General features: G+C 35.9%; 1 protein-coding gene across 1 annotated transcript in view; it reads left to right on the top strand.

The window, feature by feature from the left end:
• The first annotated feature begins 118 nt into the window (after window positions 1-118).
• The window catches only part of LOC116287420 (cadherin-23-like), a 29,261-nt gene continuing 6,567 nt past the window's right edge, over window positions 119-22,812 (top strand). Inside the window, exons 1-22 of the mRNA XM_089040633.1 lie at window positions 119-447; window positions 2,806-2,868; window positions 3,652-3,779; window positions 5,051-5,107; window positions 5,246-5,335; window positions 6,084-6,188; window positions 6,921-7,022; window positions 7,098-7,217; window positions 7,840-7,918; window positions 8,428-8,534; window positions 8,642-8,809; window positions 9,797-10,012; window positions 11,101-11,352; window positions 11,656-11,703; window positions 11,823-11,874; window positions 12,442-12,515; window positions 15,578-15,653; window positions 15,747-15,844; window positions 17,322-17,441; window positions 17,997-18,185; window positions 21,729-21,912; window positions 22,247-22,441. Coding sequence (XP_088896759.1) covers window positions 351-447; window positions 2,806-2,868; window positions 3,652-3,779; window positions 5,051-5,107; window positions 5,246-5,335; window positions 6,084-6,188; window positions 6,921-7,022; window positions 7,098-7,217; window positions 7,840-7,918; window positions 8,428-8,534; window positions 8,642-8,809; window positions 9,797-10,012; window positions 11,101-11,352; window positions 11,656-11,703; window positions 11,823-11,874; window positions 12,442-12,515; window positions 15,578-15,653; window positions 15,747-15,844; window positions 17,322-17,441; window positions 17,997-18,185; window positions 21,729-21,912; window positions 22,247-22,441 — 2,620 coding nt within the window. The 5' untranslated portion in view covers window positions 119-350. The remainder of the gene's footprint in view (window positions 448-2,805; window positions 2,869-3,651; window positions 3,780-5,050; window positions 5,108-5,245; window positions 5,336-6,083; window positions 6,189-6,920; window positions 7,023-7,097; window positions 7,218-7,839; window positions 7,919-8,427; window positions 8,535-8,641; window positions 8,810-9,796; window positions 10,013-11,100; window positions 11,353-11,655; window positions 11,704-11,822; window positions 11,875-12,441; window positions 12,516-15,577; window positions 15,654-15,746; window positions 15,845-17,321; window positions 17,442-17,996; window positions 18,186-21,728; window positions 21,913-22,246; window positions 22,442-22,812) is intronic.

The following is a 22,812-nucleotide window of genomic DNA, read 5'->3' on the forward strand; positions in this document are numbered from 1 at the left end:
TTTTTTTGTCTTTCTTTTTCGTTTTCTTGTTGTCAGCATTTCAATCATCCATTATTTCTTTGTTTTTTTTTAGTCTTTTTGTCATTTTGTTTAGTTTATTCATAACGTAAGCGTTAAATTATTCATAAGGAACGCTTCCTGCGTATCGAGGGAGCCCCGTCAGGTCTAACTATCTCTCGAACGCTAACTTCTGTTCTTCCAAAGTCTCTAAAATAACCATTCTTGCTTTTTCTGTCATTAAATGGTATAAACATTACAAAAGCGAGGAAAAATTCTATATTTTCGTGTTCAATATTAAGTCATTCTTGATTATCAAGTAAATATAAAAACGCAAACCGGTCACGAAGAGGATGGTGCCATCTTGGAGAAGCTTCCGTAAGAAAGTCATGTCTTGTTTTAACATTGCGGTCATCTCCTTATTGATCAGTAGTCTTCAGCCTGTTGAAGGTAAGTTTGCTAACAGGCCTAAACAGTCTGAAAGCCTTCTCATTGTTTTCTATTATTCTTAAAATCCATAAACTATCAAAATCTTCAAATGAGATTACGATTAATACATAGGTCATGATTTTTGCAAATGGTTGTATATATACATATCATTTATATATATATATATATATATGTATATATATATATATATGTATATATATATATATATATGTATATATATATATATATATGTATATATATATATATATATATGTATATATATATATATATATATATATATGTATATATATATATCTAACCTGTTTTATGAAAAGGTAACCCCCCACCCCCCTAACATGAGCTTGGTTAGGTGGTCAGGATTTCAAACAAGAATACTTAAAAAGCTGCAACCCACATAAAGGAACCAATTATTGTTTTGGCCAGCCATGCATGGCCCAATTGGCTTATTCATGCAAATTTACTGATAGAAAATCATCTATTCTGGGTAAAAAATGAAGAAATCAAACATGGATTTAAAAAAGGGCAGCTCTAGAGGAAACCCCTTCGGCCTTAACTGCACTCGAATGCCTCAAAGTAGGTTTGGAATTCTAAAATCAAACCGAATTCCTGACACCCTAGGCTCTTTCGGGCAAGTCCTGGACCAAGAGTGAAGAGTAAGTTCTGGGGGGGATGGGCATCCCAGCATAGTGACCTTCTTAAAAAACAGGTTAGATATATATATATATATATATATATCGTATTTCGTAGAGCGCATTGTTAATATCCGGCTAATTTTAACTTCCATACTAAGAGATACCCCGGCTTGGAGTTTTGAAAAAAAAGTCCTCGTTTTATTTCGTCTAATTTGTAACTTTTTTAAAACTTTGAACTCTTAACTCGAAACTTAATGCAAATACTACCTGAAATAATATGAAAAATAATAATAAATCTAAGTTGTCTAAATATTATTTTTTGTATTTCGTAGAGCGCATTGTTTTAATAGTCTGGCTAGTTTTAAAACCATTCATAGAATAATACTTATGAAGTCTTAAAAAAAATCGTTTAATTTCATTTAATTTTTTTCGACTAACGTTTTTACAACTTTGGACTCCAAACATCTTGGCTTTCGAAAGAATCGGAACAAAATAGGAAACTATCTAAACTTGACCTATGGAGTGAATATTTTTATATTCATACGAGAGTTCGTTTTGTTTGACTGGCTTCAAAGCGAGCCTTTAACATAACGATTCTGTGAATCAAGATCTGTTTCAACGTGTTGAATTATTCAACAAAGATGAACAAAAGAACTAGAATTCCGCTCACGGCATGATGTAGCAGTCTCATCCACTAGACGCCTGTTAATAGAATAGAACTATTGATAGTCATAACAGATCATTGCACACCATGTCTTACCTGCAGGGCAGGTACTACCCTTAGTGTCAATTTATCAATATCGATTTAGTATAATTTTAGACTAGAATATAGAGTTGCGCGCGCTGTAATTGAAAAAGCGAACTGCGATTATGATTATGAGGTTTCCCAAAATTTGCCAGAGCGAAGGCGATACTAAAACGTTTTTTAAATCCTGAATTTCGCCTTATCTATGATATTCAAGTATAAAATTATAGAGTGACCACAGTAAATCCGTGAAACACTAATTACTAAATAGTAAAAATAGTGCTAGTTAAACAATAGAAAACAATGGAATTTGCATGAAATTGTGCTATTTAGTATTCCTAAAGTTTCACGGATTTACTTTGGTCACTCTACTAAAAACAATACTACAGTTTCGTATTCTCTTCAGCTCAGGGTTAGCCTCGATTTTCTGCAGAAAATTCTTGTGTTCCAGTGGAATTTCAAAGTGGAATTACAAAATGTTTGTTTTGTGGAAGTTGTGCATTCTCTACTTTACCGTTGGTATTTGTCAATATTTAGACAGTGATACGAGGCTAACCCTGTGTAAATGGGTCTGTAATCAAGAAACACAGCGGTAATTTGGAACTTGAAAATGGTCTATTATTCACCTCAGGCTCAGTGATTATGGTGATTATTTTCCTCGCGATTTTCACTGATAATCACTTCGCCTTCGCAAATTTTTACCTTGAATTTTTATAAAATGCAATAAAACATTTACAGCACCTCTTGCTTTTCTATAACCTCTGGCTGATTTCCAGCTAATTTGGATTGATTTTAACTTTCAGTTTCCCCTTGTATCTTAAAAGAGGTTACTTCTTTTATTTAGTGGCTAGAGAAAAGCAGTTAAAGCCAAGAAACATATTATATCTCTTTTTCGTTGAAATTGATATTAAGGAAAAGTTTTCATGAAAATGTCTTACTTTAAAGATTTGGTTCATTGTTTGCTGATCTTTTTATTTATAGGATTTGCTATCACGAATGGAGGTGGCCTTGTCGTGTTCCAGATATCTGAAGAACAACCAATCGGTAAGAAGCATACACATTTATAGCATAGCTTCCTAATTTTCTAGCCTTCGTGCAGACTGAATTTAACCGTCATCTTTACGACAGTTAAATTCGGTCTACACGCAGGTTATAATTTTCTTACTCCAAGTGCGTAACAAAAGGGAAAGTAACGTGACATGATCCGATGTGCATGAGTATCATGATAACATGTCTAAAGAACTAATTAGTGGTTGTGCACGATAAAAGGTTAAGAAAAAAATGTATAAATGTATAAACCAATGTCCCTAAGATTTTTTAAAATAATATGTAGACCTTTTAATATATTTGTATTAAGGACGTTCATGGGAATTTAAAAGAAATGTAAAAGAACATTGTGTTAGAAAGAAAAATAACACATTAAAAAATGCGAGTCTCCGACTTCGCTTTGCCGTCAGGCTGTGTTGAAGTTCAACTTTTTTGAGGTAAAAACGCGGAAACTACACACACATGGAAAGCTGTCAAAAAGAAGCCATTTCATAATGAAAAATAAATTGATCGTCCCCGTTTCTCACAGAGCTCTAGAAAATGACAATCTATTCGCTTAGCATGTATACTTTGTGCAGAAAATTAGAAATATAAATCGTTATTGTGCTACAAGTGTGGACTTGTAGCCTTCACGTTACGTGAAATTTTATTCCAATGCGCAAAATACGTAAATTCGATTTTTTTCTCATCGTCAGATAATTTTCATTTTTCTTTTTCTTGAACGGTAAATTATTCGTTTATTGTCATTGTGAATGATTCGTGCATATTTTGATATTCCAGGAACTGTAGTCTTCACAGTCATAACGAACGAGCCTGCAGATTCGTTCGAGTTGACAGACGCTGGTGGTTACTTTGACATTAACAGCACAACTGGGGAAGTATTCATACAGAAACGAATCGACAAAGAGGTGAGTTTAATGACTATATATTAATGAGCAGTTTTGCCCGTGTTGTTGTTAGGAAGACATGTATATATACACTGCCGCTATGGCTCTGTGTCCGGCTCATTACTATGTAATTCAAGTCTGGGATCATTTATTCCATGCCCGGTTTAACAGCATATGTGAGTTGAGTTTGTTTGATATGCTTTTTTCTCCGAATCATTTGATCTTTCCTCTTCCTTTAACATTTATTTCTATACCCCAGTGGACTACTTCGATGATACGGCGGCCATCTTGGATCCAAAGGCATTGTAGGGGGTCCAAGGTGCAAAACGAAACAAAAAAGTTGATCAATGTGCGGTCTTTACCTGCAATAATAACAGGCGAGATAAAAATCATATGTCTTCAAGCCTATTTTTGCCCCCTGAGAAGCCCCACAATCCCTTGCTTTCCAATATGGCCGCCGTATCGTCGAAGTAGTCTATATTGACAACTTTTCTTTTGGTTACTTTGCATGACATAAATGCCAAATAATGATCGACAGCCGTTGACAGCACATAAGGACGAAGTTTCTTTTAAAAATTCTAGATTTCAAATCATACACACATGCAAAAAGCTTTTTCTTTTTTTAATTACTTTATTAAATTTATTATTTGCCACAACTTTAACAATAATCCTATTTGGTTAACAAAACTCACACTCCCTCAAATTGTCTCAGAGTTCTTAAGTGTATTCTTCGTTTGCAATAGACGTCATAGCCCGCGCCATGTTGGAAGAATTTGACAAAAGATTTTTCAATGAATTATTTTGTTATATCTTCCAACATGGCGGACATCACTTTTGTTATTGTGCTCTCTTGGGATTGATTGCAAACCAAGAATTTTTAACTCATAACGTTTCCGCTCTTTCGAGGTTCCTTTCTCTTTTCCTTTCTTTAATTTCATCTTATCTCTCGGCTCTTATCCCTCTTCTTTTCCTTGTCCTCTTGTCTCTCTCTAATTGTTCTTTCTATTCAGTCATCTTTGGTTTCTCGATGCTAATGTTGTCTCACATAGCTGCCACAAACCACCGTTGTTTCACGTCTCTTGGACCTGCAACACTCTTTAACGCTATAACCGACTACTTTATTTATATTAATTTGGTTCACGTATCTTCGTGCCTAGTGCATTCATTAGCTAATGGCTTTATGTTCAATTAGTAATTCTTTGTACAAATATTTGCGTGACTATTTATTTCATTAAAGTCATCATTAATCATTTCTAGAATGTATGTCAAACTTACCATTACATTGTCGACAGGTTATAGGAAGTTCTCGGCTCACCGCTACAGTCACAGCGCGTAAGGATAGCTTAACGGTAAGGTCATCTTGCTTTTCCCGTAATTATAAAACATTGTACAATTAAGAAAATATAACCCTACCAAGGCTAGTCACTGCAAAAGACGGCAAATGCTAATTAAATATGCTGATTCTAAAGAGTTTCTTTCATTCCCAGGCCACTGCCAGCCTCAAATGTCTAGTCAATGATATTAATGACGTCACTCCATCTTTTCCAAAAAGATTCTACAATGTTTTAATTAGTGAGGTATTACAAAATATGTCGTCACTATTCTTCCTGACTTTAAGCCTTCTCTTCTTCCTTTTCTCTTTCCTTTCCCTATTCAACCATTCCATGCTATCTAATTCCATTTCATCCCATCCTTCTATCTAATCTATCCAATGACGTGTATTGTCCCACGATGACGATGATGATGGTGGTGATGATGATGACAACGATGATGAAGATGATGATGATGATGATAGTGCAGATGGTGATAGTGATGATAATGATAATTATGATAATGTTGATGTTAATGTTGATTACAATAATGATGACGATAATAATGGCCTTGATGATAACGACGATAATGATGTAATGAGGATAATGATTGTGGACGCAACCATAAACTAAGTACACATTGTTAAATAGTTAAATAGTTAAATATAGAGAATAACTAAAGTAAATCAAGAACCGGCGAAATGAACGAGAAAAATACTTACAAAACAAACTGGTGCAAACTTGACTTGGACTGACAAAAAAACTTAGTTCTAGTGAATTTACACTGGAAATTTGAATAATCAATGAAATGGAAAAAACCTTGAGTACAGAAAACAGTGAAAAACAATGTAACAAAGAGACTTAGAAAACTAAGTTAGCAAACGATAGTGAGACAGAATGAAACGTAATTTCGTGCATGAAAATAATAGAAAATACTTTGCATCTTGCACCTACAATGATAATGTTGTCATCTTGTTTATTGATAGTTTGTTTTTCGTGTGTGTGTTCCAATCAGAAAACATCAGTAGATAATGTGGCGTATACTCTCAAAGCAGAGGACGCAGATACAGGTAACAACGGCCAACAATTTGTAACGTATGAGATAACAAGTGGAAATGAGGTGAGAAGACGTTCCTTCGTGACACTTTATATTCTCGGTGTTCTCCTATGTCATCATCAATTTATTTCAAAAGCTTAATTTTGTATTATATGATAAAGTGAAAGTTTCATAATCATGTAAATCGGTAAAAATTACATCTAATGGTCAAGTTTCAAGGCTGTAGAGCACTTCATTGTATGAAGAATTATGGGCGAGCTAACATGGCGCCATTCTTGGGAAATATATAAAATATAAATAAATAATGAAACAAGCAAACAAACAAATAAAAAAATAAATCACTTTATTTGTCTAGTCGTTCTAGCGCTTTCGCACTAATCGGGGACCCTTGTATGGAGCTGCCACATTGGTGTTCCATAATTTAATGCTGATGCACCAACATGGTGAACGAAACTTCAAAGGCATAATATGATGTAATACTAAACATTTTAAAATTGTATCTTACTGAAATATACTTGAAATCGATAATTTACACGTACCTAAGGCAAGGTCTTTCAATTAGGGTAGACTATTATTACTTATTAGTTATTATTCAGATACACGTGAAGGTATTGCGTGACACCAAACATGAAAATGACTCGAAATTTTTTCTCGTGACTTATGACAATGATTTCTTAAACACGCTTGAGAAATGTCTTTATACGAAGTATAGTTTAGATTTTGATTTTTTTAAGACGTCAAAAGCCAGAAGTCTATTTCAAACTTTATTCTTTTAAATGATTCCCGTTCTTTCAGGATGGATCGTTCTCCATAACACAATACGGTGGAGAGGTGAAAGTATCACGTGACCTGGATTACGAAACCAAGACACAATACGCCCTGAACATCACAGCACGGGTTGGTAATATGTTGTATAGCAGAAGAACCATATCAATTGCTCATGATGGCCTTTTTCAACGCGTGTTTTTGTAGGATAAACCTGGTCTTAGTAATTGGACGATTCTACAAGTCACCGTTCTTGATGCAGATGACTTGCCCGCTAAGTTTACTTCGTTTATTTACACGGCTGAAGTCAGCGAAGACGCCTTATTGGTCAGTTGACTTTGAACACTTGAATAATTATTATATTATTATCGTATCATCATCATCATTATCGTCATTTTAGTATCACTATCTAGATGATTATAAAAAATCGTGTGCGCGGGGATTGGTTGAAAACTTCGAACAATTTATCCATAATCAACTACAGGGCCCGGTTGTACAAAGGTTGGATAGCTCTATCCGACGGATAAATCTTATCCAGTGCATAAATCTATTGTATAACAGCATCGACCTTTCCACTGGATAAGATTTATCCGTTGGTTAGCACCATCCACCCTTCATACAACGGGGCTCTGGTGATCAAAGGATTGCGCGCGCCGTTTGCTGATGCGTGCCGCTTTCAAAATAGAAATTAATATATATTTTTAGAAATATTGCCATTCGCGGTGACTTGGTTAATATTCACCGATAATCACTTCTCCTTCTGCGAATAATCGTTTTAAAAGAAATCGTCACTCATCGACCCAATTTATTAAGCTTTGTCGCTTTAACAATTGCTTAACATTTGTCGTGGATGCCATCAATTTTGCCAAAGAAAAGTAAAGTAACTAGAGTCACAAACGTCTAAAAAAATTATCACGCTTGTGACTGAATGACTCTGTTTTGTTTTCAGGGAACAAGTATTTTACAAGTCGTTGCATTTGATCTTGATAAATACATCAACGGTTCTGTCACGTATGGCATGGATCAAGGTAACCTTGGACTGATTTTCTTTTGAAGTGTGCAAATAGTAAAAATGGTGATACTGGGGGGTGGGGGCGGGAGTAACCTGTGATGGACGAACATTCAATAATACTTCATCCTACAAAAGCTAAAGCTCAGTTCTGAAGAGTTTAGTGGTTTTTGATTTTTCAAATTGACAGGAAAAGAATGCACATCAACTTCAACCTTTAAATTGTATCGATACCCTGAAACAGCTAATGACGTCAGGGCACGGGTAACCCACTTAGCAAATTGGAAATGTTACGCTTCAGTTACGCTTTGAACTGCAGACTTTATTCTGTAAACTTAACTACTACGTTGTAGATCGAGGGCTGACATGTCCGATCTGCCAAAACTGATTTATACTGAATCACCCACACTTGCCACGCACTCGCGTCACGCTCACGTCGCACACTAACAGAAATACGCCCGCTTTTACTCTGTGACGCCTTGAGTTGCAAATACCAATTTGTTTTTGTTGTATTCTTTTATTTCCCAGTAACTAATCCTTCAAGATTATTCGTTATAAACAACGTGACAGGGTTGATATCACTGAACGGATCTCTGGACAGAGAATCTGTTGCTGAATACAGTATACGTGTTCTGGTATGTAGAGTTACTCATTTTTTACACGGTGTGTTTTACTTGATGTTGCTTACCAATATATTTTGCATACGACATTCTGACCGTTATCTCTGTATGACGTCATACAGGCATATTCGTCATATCCTTTTACTGATCACGCCACTGTTAACATCAAAGTGACAGACGCCAATGACAACAGACCTATATTCACACAATCAGTGTATCAAGGCTCCGTGGTGGAGAACTTAGCAGCTGGGGCGAGCGTGTTGAAAGTAAAAGCAACAGACAAGGACCAGGTATTTTGATAAAGTAAAAGCTAATATGAAGGGCTAAGTGACCAGGGTTCGTTTACCGGACTCGGTGTTGTGTGTCAGTTGAGTTCTCACGGTTGGTTCTCTTGCGCTTCGAGAGTTTGTCACCGGTTCTCCTATTTTCCTCCCTTCACAAAAATATGGGACGAGGGCACGAGGACAGGTTAAATTCGCTTGGCTGGTCACGAAACAATGGTTTCAAGTCGAGGTTGAACTTGATGAATAAAAGAATCAAGTTCAATCTCGACTTCAAACCATTGTTTCGTGGTCAGTCAAGCGAATTCGGGATAGGTCTATTATTCACAAAAACCAATCGTAAAGTAAAGAATGCACAACATTAACAATACAAACACATTGAACTTCCACGGACCTTCACTGGAACGCATGAATATTCTACACAAAATCGAGGCTAAACCTGAAATACAGAGAACTCGAAACTGTAGTAATATTAGTATAATTTATTTAGCATGACTGTAGTAATTGTATTATAATTTTAGACTTTAATATCATAGATAAGGCGAAATTCAAGAAATTTTGGGAAACCTTATAATCATAATCGCGAGAACAGAGAACTCGAAACTGGATTATTATATTTTGTTCGCGCTTAATAATCAGTGAGATAATAATGGAGACTAGCAATCCATTTAATGTACGTGCTTCAGGTTTTGCGAAAAGAAAACGTTTTTTAAAGTAACTTTATAGCCCCCTTGCAGTACGCCGGAATGCGGCTCAATTTGTATGGCATAACAAAATAGATTTCCAATTCTCAGGAGATTGTAATTCTTAATTTTGTTTTTTCCTCCAAATTCAGCTGCTTTGACGTCACATGCAAGGGGTCTATTGCAACCGAAACAAGAAAATGCTCGATTGTGCTTTAGTGTACATCCCATAATTTATCAAGAGCAGCTTCCCAATTTCGCCGAGTTTAGTTTCCAATGCTATAACGACCTTAAATCAATCTTCATTTTTAAGGGAATCAATGCGGAGCTACGCTACCACATCAATCCTGGTAATGATGCAAATAGATTTTCAATCAACCATCAAACAGGCGTCGTTACTACTGCAGCAGAACTTGACAGAGAAGAAAAGAATTTGTACAACGTTGCCGTTGTTGTAGAGGACATGAATGGTAAAAGAGCGATGGGAAACGTGCTTAATAAAACTGCTACCGTATATATCCATGTCAAGGTAAGACAAAACCAAACATTTATTTTCAGGACACGGCTAACTCCCAGATCAACCCCTGAAAGAGATCGAATTAAAATTGAGCTCGTTAGGAATTAAAATAAGGCCCCGTCCACACTATGCCGGATAAATTTGAATCCGAATTTCTATTTATTCGGTTAGGCCTACCGTCCACACTAGTCCGGGCGAATCCGGAACAATTCTTCACCGAAAACGATTTTTTTTCGAATATGGTCTCCAGAGTGGGACAATTTGAAAACGCCGGCTAACCGTTAGCCTCCTCCGCAGGCGTCTTTCGTCTCTTTTTTGTTGAATTGGGATTCCTGAGTCGCGAATTGGGATTCTTGTCGAAAGAGACTAGGCGCTAATTAGGCGAGAGAGAGAGAGAAAGAAGAGACGCCTGCCAAAACCCGGTGCGTATGGACATCTCACTTCACCCAAGAGACATGTCACTTCAGCAGGAGTTCCCACGGGACTTTTGTTATAAACATTTATCCATGTAGGGTAGACTGGGGATCGGTGTTGTTGTATGGAATGAACTTTTCTCTCTCTCTTTTCTAGCTCTCTTTCTTCTCCCCTCTCCTCAGTCCCCCTCGTCTTAAAGATACAGGAAGCCCAATACTCAAAAGGAGAAAAGAGACAAGAGAGATGCATGCGGAGGAGGCTAGGCTAACCGTATAAGTGTGGACGGAGAACATTTCGTATTCGAAGTTTTTCGGATACGATGCCGTCATAATTGTCATGGAAACATGGCGGGAAGGCTAAAAATTCACCGCGGGCTCAATTTCAGCTTCGATGCGCATGCTCAGATGTGCAATGAAGCGTTTTTGCCGCCTCTGATCGGACTAGTGTGGACGCGAAACATTTTATCCGTTTTCATGTGTGGACGGAAAACATTTTTTCGGTTTCGGTGTGAAAATTTCGGATTCAAATTTATCCGGCATAGCGTGGACGGGGCCTAAGAAAGAAAATGAGAAAAACCCTCGAGCCAAGGGAAATGGCAATTCCAGAAATCTAACCCGAGTTCCCAGAGATGAGAATTGAGTGTACTACTGCTAAACCAATCCATGATTTCCCTTGGCTTTCAACAGGATGCCAATGACAACGCTCCTGTCTTCACGTTTCCATCGTACAACGTCACCATCAACGAATCCATTGCCGTTGGCGCAAAAGTGAGTCAGGTGGAGGCTAAAGACCCGGATGTAGATCAAGATATAATGTATGCCATTACTGGTGGTAATGATTTGTCAAGGTTCCTGATTGGTAGAAGAAGTGGTATCATTTATGTTAGAAGTGTTATTGACAGAGATCCACCTCGTAACGAAACAGCATTTACTCTGGAGGTGAGTATTGTATTAAATATATTTTAGTGAATAATAGTATTAAAAAAAACCACTTAATTTTCTATAGTATTCTTCTAACCGTTAATCGTAAGCAGTTTCATTTTTCTTCTACTTTTTTTTTACATTTTCTTATTTTGTTTTTATTCATCCATCCAGACTTTTTTTTATTTTATTAGCCATTAATTCATACATTCGCTCGCTCGTTCGTTCGTTCGTTTATTTTTTCTCCATCCATCCATCCATCCATCCCTCCATCCCTCCCTCCCTCTGTCCATTTATTCTTTATTTTTCTACTATGTGCAGGTGATTGCAATAGATGCCAAAAATCATTTGTTGAACTCCACAACAACCGTAAGTACTGCTGCATTTTTGTTAGCTAACATAAATTTTCATTGGTTTAATTCGTATGTTTCTTATCTTTCTTTCCTACTTACTTTCAATACTTTTATCTCACTTGTATTTTTTTCCAGGTAACAGTGGCTGTACATGACGTCAATGATAGCCCCCCTCATTGCTCACAAGGTAAAACTATCCATGATGCATTAAGAATAACTAATTTGTGAATCAAGATATATTTAAATGTGTTAAATTACTAGTTCAACAGAGATGAACAAAAGTACTAGAGTTCTGCTCACGGCGTGATGTAGCAGTCTCATCCACTAGACGCCTGTTAATAGAATAAAACTGTTGATAGTATGTCATTTTCACCGTCAAAGCAGCCATTCACCTCATACACGCGGTTAAGTTTTGGGAATACGAGTTTTGCCGAGGCTGTGATTAAGCTATCAGACTGAACTGTTATAATGGAGAAACGTCGCCGAAGGGGAGGTGGGTGGGGTCAAAAATCCGTCTAGCACTGACTGGTACGGCGAACCTGAGCAAATGAGGTCGAAACCTTGGATTTTCTCGCTTAAATAGGCAACTGCCGACCCGGGGGCATTCATAATGCTTCTCACCTAGGAATCACACCCAGAAAGTCATGATAACATTCCGCGCGTACTCGTTTCATGGCTGCTTTAGGGATGAAAATAGTCATTAAACAAACGTAATTTTTAGGTCGTTCTTGAATTTTTTACTTGAATTCTACAGCGGTGTTGACCACCAAGGGTGCGAAGTTTGAGATGAATTTATACGAAGCAACACTAGTCAAAGATTCTACGCCAGTAAGTATTGGAATATCATTAATTAATTAAACTTTTACAATTGTTTTCTAACAGAGCTAACTTTTAAAGAAATAGAAATATCTATAAGAAAAGATACACCTACTTGCAAGAACGTTGTCATACGAAAATAGGAACATTAGTGATTTAGTGGGATAGGAATCATTTTAAAAAACAAAAGATCACTGAAGCTGAACTTTTTCTTTTGTTTTAATGTATTCCTTTCTCACTAAATTACTAATGTTCTAATATCGTATGACGACGTTCTTGCAAGTAGGTGTAAACAAAATAAATAAATAAATAGACAAAAAAATAACAATAACAAAAACAAAAACAAAAATAAAATAAAAAAAGACATAAGAAATTATTATTATATGGTAAAGGAATGGAGGAAGTTGGTAGCTGACTATTGAGATATACTGATTAAGGATATATAGGTAATTGAATTAGCGGTGTTGATGCGAAAGAAAATGTAGATGTTTAAAGTAAAGGTTTATGTAGTTAGAACGAAATGTTGATATTGATTTTATGAATTTTAGGGCTTGAATTAACATTAGTAATGGAAAATGTATGTTTTAGTTTTATGTGTTTGTGTGTGATGTAAGATATTGTTTGAAAAAGCAATAATTCTATAGGAAAACAACCGTATACGAATTGAAAAATTTTGGGTCTTCTATGGTGTTACGGAATTACTTACATAACTCGATGACATAGTGGCTTCGCCTCTACGAGACAGTAGCCACAAAAAACCTAACACCTTATGAGATAACAAGAATTAAAGGAAGAATCTAACAAACTACGGGGATTTGCAGAAATAACAAATCACAGAAAAGTGCCTTGCTATAACGATACCTTTTTAATTTTTATGATGTGAATCAAGTGCCTTGATTATTTTGTTAAACTTTCTTAAATGCTGTTTTTTGTTTTGGCCACTTTATATTCATTATATTCATAATGTTTTAGTAAGTTTTGAAATAAAGAAAGAGAAAGGGCTTTTCCTTTTTCTCTTCCTTTATATAATGACAGTTTCTAAACTAGGATGATAAAATTGATGGAGTTGTCATCGACTGCTAAATTATTTTGAACTTATTTGATTCTGGTAAAAAAAATTTCGAATGATTCTCGTATTTGAAAACAGAGGTTTTTGTCTCTAGGCGGTCAACAAACAAATGATCTACTGTTTCACGATGGAATGAACAAAAAGAACATGAGGAATAACCAATAATCTTAGAACGATCGAGGTCCCGATTTAAATATAGAATTTTGTTTAAAAATTTAATATTGAAACATCCTCCACTTGTGTCGCATCGGATCTTCTTGTTGAGAGGTTGCAAAGAATACAGAACTCTGCAGCTCGTATTGTCACCTTCACTAAGAAATTCGATCATATCACTCCTGTGCTGGTTGATCTTCACTGGTTACCTGTTCACTACCGAGTCATATTTAAGCTGCTGCTGTTAACTTACAAGGCCTTGAATGGCCTTGCTCCTTCATATTTGTCTGATCTTTTGACCTATCGCTCCTCCAGTTATTCTCTACGCTCTGTCTCTAATAAACTCCTCGTTGAGCCTAAAGCTAGGCTTAATACTTATGGTTTCAGATCCTTCTCCTTTTCTGCTCCAAGACTGTGGAATAGGCTTCCCTTAGAGATTCGTTTAAGTTCAACAGTTGCTAGTTTTAAAAATAGACTTAAGACACATTTATTTTCTCTTTTTCTTAATAATAAGGAGTATATTTAAGACTACGTGACTTAGATTTGTTTTATATATTGCAATTATTAATTAGTTTTATCTTTTAAATATTTACATTTTATTCATAATCAATAGGTAAGCATTTTGTAACTATTGTAAATATTCTATTGTAATTTTTTGTGAAGCGCCTTGGACAATTTTGGAGATGAGCGCTATATAAATAAATTATATTATTATTATATTATTATTATTATCACTCACTCTATTAATATAGGTTCGAAAAAACCTTGTAAAATATAGATTTGTTGTCAATTTTGATGTATTTATTATTCCATATACACCTACTTGTAAAAAGGTTGTCATAGAGCGGACGTAAATAAACCGTGAAATGGAAACAAACTAAATACTGACAAATAGTATCTATTTAGTGACTGATAGTCACTATTACTCAACCAGAACATTTATTAAACAAAAGACTCAAATGGTCTCTTGTGTATTGGTCCTTTGTATGAATGTTCTGGTTAAGTAATAGTGACTATTAGTCACTAAATAGATACTATTAGTTAGTGTTTAGTTTGATATTATTTCACGGTTTAATTGCATCCCCTCTACCAGAATAGAACATTTGTAATTTAATAAATTAGTGATTTAATAAAATTGCCGATTAGGAATAAATTATCACTGACGTCAGACTCGAGTTTATCAGTAAGAAAAAGATAATTTTGGACGACATATGTTGACATAATATGAATGCTAAAAGAATTTCCCTTTAGACTGGGAAAACTAACGTAACTAAAACTACGAATTCTAGCGCTGCTTGGTGTTTTCTGATATGTTAGTAGTTAGTCTGACGTCAGTGATAATTTATTCCTAATCAGTAAATTTACTAAATCACTAATTTACTAAATTACAAATGTTCTGTTCTTGTATGACAAACTTCTTGCCAGTAGGTGTATGTTGTTCGAGTATTATCGATATGTCCTCACTAGGATCCACTTTTGTAAATTCTGCCCAATTTTGTAAAATTTCTTTATAAAATGGCGGCAGAAATTTGGGAATTCTATCCGGATCAAAATTTTCATGCATATGTTTTAACCCCCAAAAGGATCTAGAAAAAATAGAGGGTATTAAAGTTCGTTTGCATGTCTCGCGAGATAAATAACCAATCTATCGCTAGCTTGCTTAACTCGACTTGCCTTCAAAAAAGATTCAAAGTCAGGTAGCTTAAGACCGCCCATCTGATAATCACCTATCAGAGAGCTCAGTTTAATTTTTGGCTTTTTTCCATTTCATATGAAATCTTTGAATATCGTGAATATGTTTCTTATAATTTAATTGTTTGAGTGTCTGATTTTGATTATTGGTTCATACCAGGGTACCGTGATGATGACTGTCCAGGCTAAAGATGCGGATTGTTTTAACGCTACTGTAGAATACAAGATATATCAAGGTATTTCTAAAGATGAAGATATCCTTCAAATTCCAGTAACTGACAATTATCTGCAAACTATTAATACTAATTGAATTCATCTTGGTCCATCAGAAACGAATCCTGGTAACGTGTACAAGGTAAATAACAACACAGGAGAGATAACAGTCAATGGACCGCTGACCATTGGAACGCAGCTCCTGGTCGTTACGGTATGTAGGTGAACTCATAACATCGAGTAAGATGTTTTGTATTTTTAAGACTGAGTTCAGAGGGAGTGGAACATGTGGTCAGCTACCCCAAGTTTTAGAAATAGAAATTGAAGAGTAATGTAAAATCTAAAGAGGAAGTTATTCAGCTATTTCAAAAAATGTCGAATACTGCATACTCAATAGTGTATAGTGAATAGCTTTCGGAAGCCAATAGTCCAGTTTCGAATTCCAAATTACCGCTGTGTTCCTTGATTACAGACTCATTTGCACAGGGTTAGCCTCGTATCATTGTTTAAATATTCACAAATACCAACAGAAAAGTAAAGAATGCACAACTTCAACAATACAAACATTTTGAAACTCGACGGACCTTGACTGGAACACGTGAATATTCTGAACAAACTCGAGGCTGACCCTGTGCAAATAAGTCTGTAATCAAGAAACAAAGCGGTAATTTTGAATTCGAAAGGGGTCTATTCCAGGTTAAAAGTACATGCTTTAGAAAATGTATACAATATTTTCTATTTTATGTAAGTACAGAATGGTTTTATTTGCATTTTAGCTTAATTCTAAACCTATTTATATTCTAAACCTGCATTTTGCTATTTAGAATGCAGCATTCGACATTTTTTGAAATATATGTATACTGACATTCTAGTAAATGACCAACCCTTGAAATCATCCTCAATCCACAAAGGTTCATTCCGTATCATTTTTTCTAAGAAACATATTTCTTTTCAAGAAAGCTCGTTTGAAAGAATCTCATTAATTAGATGTTCTTAGAAATTCAATACTGTATATTATATTGTAATAGGACATGTATTTGTTTATATGTATATTTTTAGAATTTCCAACTTTTTGTAAAATAACTGTTTTGAATCTCGCGTTCTGATTGGTTGTGAGCTGTTTTGAATCTCGTTCTGATTGGTTGTGAGCGCGTGCTTTATGAGATCACACAGCACGCTCGCGCACTTTCAGTTGCGTCATTCCTATCTACAATAACGGTTAATGTGATTTGTGTTCCATAAAGGAATATTGAAGAAATAGAAAACGCGCGCGCGTGCTGTGTGCTGTCATAAAGCACGCGGGGGTTGGCAGAACACGAGAGAAGTGTTAGAAGAAGCACGACGCATAGCGGAGTGCTTCTCGACACTTCTCGAGTGTTCTGCCAAGCCCCAAGTGCTTTATGATTGCACACAGCACAGCAAGCAAGTTTTTTATTTCTGTTATAAAATAAAAATTACAATGATAGATAGGAATGACGCAACGGAAAGTGCGCGCGCTTGCAATGTGCTCTCATAAAGCACGCGCTCCAAAACAAATCAGAACGCGACATTCATAACAGTTATTTTATAATTCTTCATTATTGCCTATTTAGTAATATATTTTTGTTACCACTTTTGTTATCTAGGCTCCGTCTTTAAACATTAAATTTATCATTAGTGTGTAAAAAGTATACGTGTTACTGCTCTCTCAGGCCACCTCGACCAAAAATCCTCCTGCATTCACCGTGGTCAATATAACAGTTGCTGCAATGCTCAACATGTCATACACTGTAGCTGAAGGACTAAGTAATGTGGTCATTTTGAATTTGGAAGTAAGTGTAGAAAAAACATAACTTAGTTCGTGTAATCGTGTAATGCACTGTTTTCATGTCAAAAAAAAAAAAAAAAAAAAAAAAAATATATATATATATATACACCGAATCTCTAAAACTTTGACAATTTAGCGATATATATACATATATATGTATCCCCTTTTTCCTATTGTCTTTCCTTGAAAATCCAGTTATGACAATAGAAAAAAGGGGGTTACACATATATGTATATATATCTTTAAAGTGTCAAAGATTTAGGGATTATATATATATATATATATATATAAAGCTAGATATGACAATGGCTGTCTTCATATTTTTACTGATAACCAGTTCTCTATTTCTCGAGGGATGTGAAAGCCGTTATAAATATATATAGGTGGTCTGGGAAAACGATAATTGCGAAGGAAAGAATACGTGAGTTGTACGCTCCGGGGAATGGGCTCCTGGACCAACGATCTTTCGTTAAAGTCAACTAACATGGCATCACGTTTATCTTAAGAATGGCAAATCAGATCCCTATAGCAACACTTGTGACATTTCTTTTCTTTGCAGCCTGCAGAACAGTACTACAACGTTACCGTAGGAACGTTCTCTATCATATCTAGTGCACAATCTAGTCTCTTCTCCATAGACGGCAAAAACCTTAAAGTTGGGGGAGTAGCGTTGGACAGAGAGACTCGAGACCAATACCAACTGAATATTGCGCTGGATAAAGGTGGTACAAGAAAAGGAGTGGTTATGGTAAGGATTAGATATTCAATACTCTTGGACTGCAACCACATGGCTCAAAATTCTTTGAGATATAAATTTCAATAAAGCAGCCGCCATCTTGGTTGATCCAACAAGAGAAGCTAATGAAGCTACTGCTTTGTATATTCAACCAACATGGCCGCTATATATATGTTGATTTTTTAAGACATAATTTTATGGTAACTATAACGATAAAAAGTGCAAAGCGAGATGTCTCCAACTGAATTCAATTCATAAAAGTTACGCTAAATAATGCTCCTTATTATATGGCAAGGTAATTTCACGCGCTATGATTGGTCAATTTGCGGTCCATAACTTACGGTACGGACCGAAAAATGAAATGGTTCACTGAGTGTACGTACTTATGATCTTTTAAAACATTCAAATCTTCATTTAAAAAATATATTTCTGGATGAAAATCGTCGGGAAACCTTCAATAAATAATTAAAGATAAGTTAAAGTCAATGGCATTTAATATAAAACTTATCAAACAAGCGACAACTCTTTCATACAAGGGACGACTCTAGGGCCATAAGGCAGTGGAAAAAAACTCGGTCCATAACTTACGGTACGGACCTCGCACTCGGTTAATAAGAGCTATATACATAAAACTAAAAATATCAAGCTTCATCATTGTTACAATCAGCATCACCGTTTTAAACAGAAGTACAGTACATCGATTCATTTTAACGTCATCCTCTATCTCGATCACAACATCATCATCGTCATTGAGATTTATTACAATATTAGTCTCATGATCTGGCATCATTTCAATAGTTACTGCTTCATTGGAATCGTCATCAGCATCATCTAATTGTGTCTTCTTCATCATCAATCAATTTATCATTTTAACTTTCGTCGAATTTCCTAATTTATTGGCCGAAATTCTTACATTTTAAATAGAGTAACTCTTATAAATTGTGTAATCATCTCCGAGTATTTTTACCATATTTTTTGAGCCTCCTTGCTGATGCCTTCTTGCCGGGCTGTATCAAACATTAAACGTTTATCCCGATTGGTATGTAAAAACTTCTCTCATCAAGTGTATGAAAATATAGTTTCAAACCAAAGTTTTTACGACGGCTCTTCGGTCTTCACTTCCACAGCTTTACGTGATCTCTAAAAAAACTTGACAATATTTTGCCCAAAAATCCATTCAAAAAGATTTTGTGGTTCATAGATATGAAAACTTAATAAATATCTTTTACCATTTTATTAAATAATAAATAATAATAAAAAAAATACCTGTCGTTGACCCTTCTTAAGAGCAAAAGTATTGAATATCTACTATGTAAACGTATTCGTTGAACATTCTACAAGTTCATGTAAAAGCTCTAAAAGTACCTTTCGAAAAGACATTGTGATTCATAAAATGAATATTTGCAATACCTTTTTATGAAGTCATAGATAATTTTAAAAACGAAGTATTTCGTTGTTGACAACAAGACAAGATCCCTATGAACCTAGTCTGCCCCACAGCCGCTTTCAGTGTCGTCACGCAATGCTTTCTCCCCTGAGTAGCTACTCAGGGGAGAAAGCGTTGCGTGACGACACTGAAAGCGGCTGTGGGGGAGAATATATGAACCAAACTGCTTATCTAGCATTTATATCTCACAACATCACTAAAATCACCAGGCGATAAATTGCAAAAAGTACTAATGCACGTCTTGCACCATATGTAAGCAGAGAACGTGAAACATGCATGTAGAAAGCAAGGATTTATGTCAAGTAAGTTAAGTAAAGAAATAAAAGAAAATAAGTTAAAGTTAAGATAACAAGCCTGACGCATGCCGGTATACGTTGAGTACCAAAATAGAAAAACAAAGTAGCTCAGCTGAAATGTTCGGTTCATCAATAAGGTTACCATCAATGTCCTGGACATCAATGACAACACGCCGTCATTCCAAGGTGATCTCCCTTACAATGCTTCAGTGAGAGAAGATGCCGATGTTGGACACAGTTTATTGAGGATAACAGCAACAGATGTGGATGAGGGGTTGAATGGTACTGTGAAGTATGCCATTACAGGAGTAGATCAACCAGGTAGGGATCTTAGTAAAAATGACGGGTTAAGAAACATAGAGAACAGCTGAGACCGAATTGGATTTATGGGAAGTACGTTAATTAGATATATCTTGTTAGAAGACTCGTGCTCATAAATTGATGCACTGACTAAGAGTCTATTGAAGGATTGCTTGCTGCGACAACGACAACGAAAACGGCATATCATGAACAAATTTGGGCTTCAATTTTTTAATATATTTTTTCTTGAATGCCATTTAAAAATCAACCATCAACGTTTGGTCCGATATTCTACCGAATGGAATGACGTTAAAGATTAAGTGTCTTTGTCAATCACAAGATGTCAAAAGGTTATTTATGTAACTAACTTTCTGGGAATTATAGTGCCTAAGTATATTCAGTATATTAAGTTGAAACTGTTTCCGAAAAAAGGATTGGTCATTAACTGGCGTGCTTCCATGAAGTTTTGGGTGCACGCGGGGGGTTGCTAAGCTCAAAGGAAGCGTAAAAGCCGACTTCAAGCTTCTTGCACGCTTACGCACAGCATTAATTAACCGCGTTATATCGTGGCTATGCTATCATCATCATCATCAGGTTTTCCCTCTCGGCCCATCCTTGGCCTTAGGGCACAACTGCTCCGGGAAACGTCCTCTGAGCTGATGTTTGAACTTGGTTTTGTCCATCATCATTTTTCTGGCTTGGATTGGATCTATCTGGAGGAAATCCTCAACTCGCTTCCAAACTCTTGAGGTGGTCCTTTTATCAAATAGGACCTATTTCTGGAGGGCGTCATTCTCCATGCGACAAACATGGGCAGAATAACAAATAGTATTTGTTATAATAATTGTTTTTTGTATCGCTAGAGCATAGAACAGCATTACAAAGTTTCTGAAGCATCGTTTTCTTTTATATCTGGTAATGACCTCAACCACTTTATGATTGATGCTGCGAACAAAGTGCTCAAAGTTGGTTCACAACCACTGGACAGGGAACTTCGAAATGAATACCGACTTGAAATCCAAGTCGAAAAATATGGGATAATCAAAGGAGTTGCGATGGTAAATTTTTATTGATGATTTTTGCATGATCGACAAATGTTAACAGCACTTTAACTAATATGCATAAAAAACTAACCATAATTCTTACCATACGTGCTCTCAACTTAATTTAGTAAGCGTTGCTGACGCATCTCAGCGTCAATGACAGATATAGCAAACATCAAATGTTTGATTCAGTGATTTGCTTTTTTTTTGTTGTTGAAAGGGATAAGGTATCGTGTGCATGGTGGCAGTTTCAGTGTTTATGATTCCCAGATTCGCTAATCATAGGAATACTAAATTTATTTCAACAACCTATGGAAATGATTATTAAATATACAGAAATATAAGACTAAAAATACAATGAAGTTTTAATCATCACAGACTACAGCACTTATTTACCATAATACTCAAAATAATAAATCCTTGTAGTCGATCACTATTAGATATGCCCGCGGGTTTGTTTCTACCCCAGGTAACCTTGAAAGTGCTGGACGTCAATGATAATACACCACAGTTCGTAGGATCTCTTCCATACAGTGTCAGCATCTCAAGCAACAGAAACTTGTGCTCAATATTTTTCAAAGTGTCTGCTACTGACCGAGATGCTGGATCGAATGGCACAGTTCGATACTCTATAATATCTGGGAACAACGAGGGTAAGGAAGTTAGTTAACACTTGACCATTTTTCTACAGGCGTGAATAATCCCCATTTCAGTGATACCGCGCATCGTAGTCTTGAGTATTATTCTCGGATTATTGCTCGGATTGTGATTCTCATCAAAAAGCATAATGTTAGATTAAAAAACACCATGAAAGCTGTACAGTCTACAAATTTTCCGATGGTTGCCCACGGCATCCCATTATGTCGTAATTCAAACAATAAATTTCAAGATAGGCACTGTACTCGGTAAAATAGTCACTCTATTTCAGTTAAAATTAGTAAAAGACTGAGACATTCTGTTTTTATTGTCTTTTCTTTGCCTTCGTAGGTCTATTTTCGATCGACAGCTTAACAGGAGAAGTATCTATAAAATTGCCTTTAGACCGAGCATCTAAAGATCAGTACGTCTTAATAATAAAGGCTTCTGATGGAGGGAATCATCCAATGGCTAACTCCACTACTCTTATCATAAATGTAAAAGACTTGAATAACAACGGCCTTGGAGCCGCACAAACGAACTCCGGTATGTTTCGATCTCCAAGTGAACACTAACTGCATTTATAAAATTTGACTATATTACGCCAATCTATCGCATTCTATCGGCGACGCAAAGCTAAGATTAAACTAACAGAACGGAAGTAACAAACAAAGGAATATCCTGATTACAAACTCTGAGTTAATTAAAGTCAGAACATGGCTAACTCACAGATAGAACCCTGAAACAACCTCTGGGCTAATCTAAGTCAGGGCACCGCAACTAAGTAGCGGGATTAAACCAAGACTTGCCCCAAGTCAACCTCTCTTGAGTCCTGCGAGAGTAGTCCATTCGAACGCAGCGAAAAGTTGTAGAGCGCGGCAAGAAACTGTCGAACGCACCGAGCGAGCCACAAAGTC

This window comes from Actinia tenebrosa, unplaced genomic scaffold (genome assembly GCF_029948245.1).
Source record: "Actinia tenebrosa isolate PJP-AT-01 unplaced genomic scaffold, QUT_ActTen_1.0 PGA_scaffold7__59_contigs__length_16204524, whole genome shotgun sequence".
In the NCBI taxonomy this organism is placed as follows: Eukaryota; Metazoa; Cnidaria; class Anthozoa; order Actiniaria; family Actiniidae; genus Actinia; species Actinia tenebrosa.